At 41.5% G+C, this 8,866-nt stretch overlaps 1 protein-coding gene across 1 annotated transcript; it reads right to left on the bottom strand.

Annotated features, from left to right (window-relative positions):
• Positions 1 to 2,279: 2,279 nt before the first annotated feature.
• Positions 2,280 to 2,654, bottom strand: LOC145260200 (uncharacterized). The gene has a single exon (XM_080118024.1). It carries the CDS (start codon positions 2,652 to 2,654, stop codon positions 2,280 to 2,282), a length of 375 nt encoding a protein of 124 aa, XP_079974150.1.
• Positions 2,655 to 8,866: the final 6,212 nt, after the last annotated feature.

The raw sequence follows: 8,866 nt of genomic DNA, 5'->3' as shown, positions 1-8,866 counted from the left end.
AACTTAGAAAACTCAGGTTGTCAGTCCGTATGGTTAACCACAGTCACCTCCTAATATTGCGGTCCTGGATATGACCTAAAACTATATCCAGTGGTGAGGCCCCAGCTTGCGGGCTTTGAGGAGTGTGGAGCCACCCTTTGATTGCCATTGCTCCCAGGTCCACTCTGACCCGGAGTGGTAGTATCTGTTAGGGTTCCAACTATAAGTTAAATAGAAACCGACTTGAAAACAACAAATATATTCCATTAAAAAATTTATCTTCTGAATCTTTGGATTCAGCATTAAATAACCTGAAAAGGGTTGATATGTCGTAAAACAAAAACAACCAACCAACCTTATATTGCGACTGAAATAAATTAAAGTAGTCGCAAAACAAACGAAACTGTAACAGAAGTAAAACAAAAAAAGTATATATATATATGTGTGTGTGTGTGTGTGTGTGTGTGTGTGTGTGTGTGTGTGTGTGTGTGTATCATATTATATATATCATATTATATATAGATATATATGTGTGTGTATCATATTATATATATATATATATATATATATATATATATATATATATATATATATATATATATATATATATCATATTATATATTGTTACGTATCGGAATATGCTGGGAACGGCGAAAGACCAATGGGCGCAACAATAGAGAAAAAAAAAAAAATAAGACAAAAAAAAATGACGAAAAGAGATGAATGGGAGGGGATGGAAAATCTTGTCTCAGGACACCGGTAAAATATGTACAGGACAGCAGGACTCATGAAATAACAAGACAAACGCAAAATGAAATTTTATAAATTTTATTTAAGGACTAACATTAGCTAAAGAATAGGGAGTTGAGAAAATAAAATAAAAATAAAAACATATAGAATAAAATAGCAAAAAAATGAAGAACCTTTTGGGAAGGGAATTCTGTTCTCTTCTTATGTAATTAATCGAGTCGAGTAGAAAACATCGTCTGAAGTAGGACAGAACCGATGCCACAGTCGCTGGCATCAATGGCTAGGCGGAATGGTTGCGAGAAGTCTGGGGCCTTCAAGATGGAATAGGAACACAGCATGGATTTGATCTGGTCGAACGACTTTTGGCAGGAGGGCATCCAGGAAAACTTTGATCCCTTCGACAATAGTTGGGTAAGTGGTGAGGCTATATCCGAGAAATTCCGGCAGAAATTCCTGTAATAGCCAGCCATGCCAAGGGACTACTTTAGGCTCCTCACGTTGTTCGGGGTAGCGGAATCCAAAATACCCTGAATCTTGGCCCCAACAGGGGATATCTTGCCATTTCCGACTTTATGCCCGAGATATGTCACATCGGCTTTTCCGAAGCCGCTCTTCGCTAAGTGGGCGGTGAGGTCAGTCTAAGCCTGTTAAAGACATTCTTCAGGGATATGAGGTGGTCGGCCCAGCTACTCGAGCATATGACTATGTCGTCAATATGTCTCAACATCAAGTAAATCTCGCAGACACGAATTCATCATTCTCTGGAAGGTCGCCTGCGAATTTTTCATCCCAAAGGGCATGACCCGGTATTGGTATAGACCGTGCGGCGTAACGAAGGTTGATACCTCCTTAGTACGCTCTGTCAGGGGAACACACCAATATCCCTTCAGCAGGTCCAGCTTGGTGATGTGTGTTGCCTCGCTGATCTTGTCTATGCAGTCATCCATCCGGGGGATGGGGTAGGAGATTGCTTTCGTAATTGCATTTACTTTGCGGTAGTCGGTGCAAAATCAAACAGATCCGTCAGGCTTGTCAACTAGTACACAAGGTGATGACCAACTACTCTGACTGGGTTCGATGATACCATGCTCGAGCATGTAATCGACTTCCTGTCGCATGATTTTCGCCTTAACTGGATTCACGCGATGCGGGTGTTGTTTGATGGGGGTAGTAACTCCTACGTCTACATGTGTTGGATGACATCTGTTTGCTTGGGGGCATCGGGGAATAGGTCTGCGTATTCCCAGATAAGGGCGACTATATCGCTTCCCTTGCTACTGCTCAAGTGTGGTACCTTGGAAATAAGGTTGGCCAAGACTTCAGAGTTCGATAGCCTCGGAAGATGGCCATCTTTCTCTATGGTCAGTCCATGATCATCTGCGCATTCAGTCGTCTGAACAGATACATTTTCAGCTATGACGGAATTGGACTCATCCCTCTCTAAGTAGGGCTTTAACATGTTTACGTGGCACAGTTGCATGACTTTCCTGCGTATGTAGTTTAGATCACTAGGTCTCCGGGTAATCGTATAAGGGCCATGGAATTTGGCTTTAAATGGGTGGCCGGGTATGGGTAGTAGGACGAGCACCTTGTCTCCGACCTTGAAGCTTTTGGAGAGTGTTTCGGTCGTAGTGTCTCTTCATCTTTCCCTGGGCTATGTGAAGATTTTCACGTGCTAGCTTGGTAGTTTCATTAAGTCTGATTCTAAACCGTGACATATAGTCTAACAGGGACCCGTGGCTTGGACCTTCCTGCAGCCATTCTTCTCTTAGCAGGGTCAAGGGACCGCGTGCGAAGTGACCGAAAACCATTTCGAAGGGGCTGAATCCTAAGGATTCCTGCGGAGCATCTCGCGCCGCGAACATCAGGAAGGGGATACCCTCATCCCAATCCCCTTGGTGATCATGGCAGTAGGCTCGCATCATCGTTTTGAGGGTTGAGTGGAACCTCTCTAAGGCTCCCTGAGATTGGGGATGGTAAGCGCTTGACACTACCGTTTTTATGCCCAGTGTATCTATGGACTGTCGAAACGTCCTAGACATGAAATTTGATCCTCGATCGGATTGTATTATTCTTGGCAACCCGAATCTGGAAAAGAAACTGAGGAGGGCTGTCGTGATCTTCCCAGCAGATATATTTCTGAGTGGGATTGCCTCCGGAAACCTGGTGGATGTCAGTATATACTGGTTTCCTTGTCTTGTTTTGGGGAGTGGGCCTACGCAATCAGTTATAATGCGACAAAAGGGTTCCTCAAAGAGGGGTATGGGGTGTAAGGAGGCATTAGGTATTGTCTAATTCGGCTTGCCTACTACCTGGCATGTATGGAACGTGCGGCAATGCTTGGTTATGTCGTTGCGTATCCCTGGCTAGTAAAAGTGTCGGGCAATCCGCTCATATGTCTTACGGATACCCAGGTGTCCTCCTAGAGGGGTCTCATGAGCTGTCTCTAATACTTCAGCCCTGCGCGTCCGTGGTAATACGAATTGCTGTATCACGGACTAATCTTCTTATACGGGGGCATGCAGAGGTCTCCATTTCCTCATCAATATGCCCTTTTTAATAAAGTATCCAGAAGGTACCTTCTCTAGTTCATCTCAGATAGGGCCTCCCTAAACAATGGGAAATTTTCCTCATCTGCTCTTTGTTCTCTACTTATTGGGTTCTGGGCTTGGGGTTGGACACTATTGACAGGTCCATCTTGCTTAGGTATGTTGCACTCTTCTGTTACTAGGATCTCTGGTTCTATCTCAGTGTTCAAGAACGATTCAGATAGGTTTATGATATCATCACTTTCAAGCCTTTTTTTCCTCCCTGTATTTTCCTATGCGGCCTTCTTCATGGCCTGTGCTAGGGTAATTACACACGACGGGAATATGCCTGGGTGTTTCTCTCCTATCCTTTCAGTACTTTCTACCAGGTTCGGCTCGGTCACCACTCTTGGGTGTGGTACAATTCTCTCGTCGGCTAAGTCGTTGCCGAGCAACATTGAGATACCCTTCATCGGTAAATTAGCCACAACTCCCACTTCAACTGGTCCATTTATAATGAATGAATCAAGAGAGATTCGGTGGAGTGGAACGTCGATAAAGTTTCCACCAATTCCCTGGATTAACCAGTGGCTGTTCTTGACCCAACTGGCATCTCCTTCTCTAAAATTAATGATTGGGTTACCTGGTATCTCGCATAATTTTTATCTGCCGCTGGTTTGTGTGGTCACCTACTGGGTGTATTAAGCCTTCTGTCACAAATGGTCTATACTCCTCTCTGACTTTACTACCGTCATGTTCTGCAGGTAGTTTGTGGGAGATGACGAATCCTTGTGGCTTATTAGGGGGTCCCTAGCGGGTCGGCATTCTTCCTGGTTGGGCAGTTCAGTGCGATGTGCCCTGCTTTCCTGCGGTAGTGGCATATTATGGGTTTCCACCCGTCTGCCCTTTGGTAGGTGGACGATTGAGTCAGGCTAGCTGGGGTCCCATTTCTTAGGCTAGGAGGTCGGTATATATTATTTTCTGGGCCTGATCTCAAGTTTGAGACTGCACTACCCATTTTCCGGGGGTTCGTGCGGGCTTCGTTCTAGAACGAGTTCATAGGCCTATTCCGGCCTCGTTTCTGTGTCTAGGCATATTCATCGGCAAGGATCGCCATTTCATATGCTGTGACGATCTGCCTCTCATCCAGAAACACTTTTAGATCATCAGGGATGCATCTCTTAAACTCCTCCATCAAAATCATCCGCCGAAGTTTGCCATAATCTGAGTCTGCACCCTAAGCTGAGCTCCACCTAGTGAAATGCATCTCCTTTTGGCGGAAGAATTCGACTTATGTCTGGTTTTCTTCCTTTTGACAGACCCTAAACTTTTGTCGGTACGCCTCAGGTACTAACTCATAGCTCTTAGTTTTAACCGATCATAATCAGCACAGTCTTCTATAGAAAGGGAGGGATATATCTCCTGTACTCTTCCTTTAAGCGCTGTTTATAGGAGCATAGGCTATACTTCCTTGGGCCACTTCGCACTCATGGCTATCTTTTCGAAATGCTGAAAATACCCGTCTACGTTATCCCCATGGAATATTGGTACGAGCCGGACATGTTTGGGAATGTCAAGCTCTTCTTTCCTTTTCTGGTGGGGTTCAGGCATACCTTCTGACAGAGTTCGGAACACTGCTTCGTCGACTATGAAGTTGTCTACGAGGTGCTCCGTCACTATCTTAATTAGTTGAGCTCTCTGCATGCCTGGCCTTGCGTCCAGCTCATAATGCCTTGCTATAGCCAATATATTGTCTTTCCTAAGTTTACAAAACTCCTCGAACGAAGGAGACTCTATAAACGCTTGTACTCCCGACATTTTTTAAAATCTAAAGTCTTCGTTATTTCACGTTCTCGGCTGTCCAGAGTGTCTTTTAGAGAAAGATATGTCCCAGACGAGCCCCCAATTTTGTTACGCATCGGAATACGCTGGGAACAGCGAGAGACCAATGGGTGCAACAATAGAAAAAAAATAAGACCAACAAAATGACGAAAAGAGGTGAATGAGAGGGAATGGAATATCTTCTCTCAGGACACCGGTAAAATATGTACAGGACAGCAGGACTCATGAAATAACAAGACAAACGCAAAATGAAATTTTATAAATTTTATTTAAGGACTAACATTAGCTAAAGAATAGGGAGTTGAGAAAATAAAATAAAAATAAAAACATAGAATAAAATAGCAAAAAAATGAAGAACCTTTTGGGAAGGGAATTCTGTTCTCTTCTTATGTAATTAATCGAGTCGAGAAGAAAACATCGTCCGTATTTTATAAAGCAAAGAAAATATCCATTAACTCAAGTTAAATGTTCAGCGTGGACGGATGAGGGTAAAGGAGAGAGAGAGAGAGAGAGAGAGAGAGAGAGAGAGAGAGAGAAAACAGCAAAACGGTAGCTTACTGTTCGCCGACTTTATTCTGTACGCGCGTTTGGTATATCGTGTTGCTCTCGTATAAGTATCATCCACATAAAATTCTCGTAGTTTCCTTCGTTGATAAGAGAAACGTAGCATGCGTCTAGCTCTTTTGCGGATCGGACCCCAAAAAAGGAAGAAGGCTCCAAAAGATCCGTTTCCTGTTCCTCCACTGCGCATTGCAGAGGAGAGGGGAGGGGTCTTATTCCGGGTGTCAGCAAAGGGGAATTGTCGCCGTAGTGATTTATAGTTGGGGCTGACCGACCCTTTCTGTTCATGTCTACTCCTTCTCTCTCTCTCTCTCTCTCTCTCTCTCTCTCTCTCTCTCTCTCTCTCTCTCTCTCTCTCTCTGTACTTCCCCACCCTCTTTCTCTCTGTATTTCCCTACTCTCTTTTCTCTCTGTATATCTCGTCATTCCCTCACTTTCAAACTTCCTCGCTGACAAGTTACAAAACAAAACAAGCATAAAATAACAAATATGGATGATGCATGCTCGACTTTTAAATATTCTATAAAAACTTTAAACATTCCCTATAATTATATAGCAATATATATAATATATATATATATATATTTTTTTTTTTTTTTTTACATAGGCATCACCACATTATCAAGGCCAAGAGGCCACTCAAGGATAAGGGTTAAAGAGTGTACAGTAGAAATTGGACATTATAGTAATCATTAGTAATGAAAATTTGGTAAAGTTGATAACTTATATGGAACGGCTCATCAAGAACTTATTTACGTTAGACTTGAAGACAACCATATTGTAGTCAGCCGGAAAGCAGGAAAACGGAAGACAATTCCACAGGCGTGCAGTTCTAAGAAAAAAGCTTTGTTCATGGAATCTAGGTTTAGGTTTAGGCACAGATAAAGAGTGGGGGGAATTATTGATAGTGTTTACAGCTAGACGAGTGTTTCTTGTGAAAGTTTGGCGAGGGGGGACCATAGATTGAAGCTCATTCGAATACTTTCCATGAAAATAACGATACATCAGAGACAAACTCGCAACATCTCTTCTGTGAGATAAAGGTTGCAAGGAAGAGAAAAGGACATCTCCTACGAGGCTACGAAGTCTATTTTGAACTCTATCAAGGCAGGCCAAGTCCTTTCTAGCAGCTCCTGCCCAGATGTGGCAACAGTATTCCATCCTTGGACGTACCTGGCTCTTATATAGATAGAGAATAGCATCAGCAGTGAGATATCTACTGGATCGATAGAAAGATCCCACCATTTTTCCAGCGGCCTTGGCAACAGATTTGATGTACGTGTTCCATTTAAGATCAGGAGTAATGGTCAAGCCAAGAAGTTTGTCAAAACTTGAGGCCTCCTGAAGACGAGAGCCATTCATTTCAATTGATGTCAGATGTGGATCAGAATGTTGATGATGTAAAGAGAGAAGCTTGGTTTTAGATGCATTAAAAGTAACCAGCCATTCTTTACCCCATTGTACTACGTGCTCAAGATCAGAGGAGAGAGAATTGGAGAGAACTTGGTCGTTTACTGTCTTAGATGTGCTACCATAAATGGTAGTGTCGTCAGCATAGATGTCTACAAATGATGTAAGGATGTGATTTGGAAGATCATTAATGTAGATCAGGAAAAGAGTTGGGCCCAGGATGGACCCCTGAGGGACACCGGCATTAATACTGTGAGCTTCAGATTTTTGCCCCTCAACTACTACTCTTATGAACCTATCAGAAAGAAATGATTTAATAATTGAGAAGACATTTCCAGCAATACCATAGCTAGAGATCTTATGAAGTAAACCTTTATGCCATACCCTATCAAAGGCCTTAGATATGTCAAGAGCAATTGCCCTAGAAAGGTTGCCTCCGTCGAGAGATTTGCTAATCCTATGAGATATAACTGTAAGCACATCTGCTGTAGATCTAGCAGAACGGAAACCATATTGAGTGTCACTAAGAAGGTTATTTTTGTTGAGATGGTTGATTACTTCTGTATTTAACACAGATTCCAGCAACTTACTCATGACGCACAGGAGACTTATTGGCCTGTACTGAGAGGGGGATGAGCGATCACCTGAATTCTTAAATACATATAAATACATATTAAATAAATATATATATATATATATATCATATTATATATATATATATATATATATATATATATATATATATATATATATATATATAGAGAGAGAGAGAGAGAGAGAGAGAGAGAGAGAGGGGGGAGGGATAGAGAGACACAGAGAGAGAGAGAGAGAGAGAGAGAATGTAAGTGTATTTCAGAGAGAAAATGTACTGCAATATATGCTAATAAAACGTAAGAATATTGTGTACATACAGAAATGGCGTCGCGGTATAGTTTCGGGCTGTTCGTTTAATGACTGAATAACAGAATGTTGGAATTGTAGAATGAATGCTTCTCATCCAATCAATTCGATATTTTAAAGGGAGAAATGATTTATGTCGGATGGAAGGGGTAAGAATATGTTTTTATGCAGGGGATCTGTAGTCATTTAATGCCGATTAACACGCAAAAAAAGGTTAGAAAAAGTATAAATGCCCTCGGTGTAGAATGGTGGCGTAAGAGGACCCGCTATAGAGAGGGTGAATTTTAGCTACTTCTTTTGTATGTTAGGACGATGATGGTCATGGTGTTCCCTCGGAATAAAAGTAATGTTTTAATATTACGAATTAATGTGCATGTAATTGCGTTAATTGCAGCTAGATAACGTAATGGCTAATGACGTAAACGTAATAATTTTTTATGTGCTGTTGTTATCAAACTAAGACTGTTTCGTCGAGAGGAAAAAATTTGCGTCTACTTTATTATATACTAGCGAGGGTACCCGGCGTTGCCCGGTTGTTTGTAGGTGTATGTGTGGGGTGGGGGATAAAGTAAAGAATAAGCGAAGTAATAAACCTGTTTAAATATTTAAAAAAAAAAAAAAAAAAACGATGTTAAACATCGTTCAAAAATCGGCAAAACCAAAGCCAAAGAAAAAAAAAACAGCGAACAAAGGTAAAACTTCTTTAATTAAGAAATTTGAAAAACAAAAATCAGTTAAAATAAATGATGGACGTTTTCGGAAATATCAAAACAAAACAAAAAAACACAGTGAAAAGCGAAAACAAAAAAAAACTGACATAAATAACCCTTTCCATTCCAGTTTTTTTAATCAACTACAAAACGAAATAAAGCGAAAAAAATAATGGCATAAATAAC

The sequence above is a fragment of the Euprymna scolopes genome, chromosome 36, assembly GCF_053919585.1.
Source record: "Euprymna scolopes isolate OS-2025 chromosome 36, ASM5391958v1, whole genome shotgun sequence".
Taxonomy (NCBI): Eukaryota; Metazoa; Mollusca; class Cephalopoda; order Sepiida; family Sepiolidae; genus Euprymna; species Euprymna scolopes.
The sequence above is the reverse complement of the archived record's forward strand: the minus strand, read 5'-3'. Positions and strand labels throughout refer to the sequence as shown.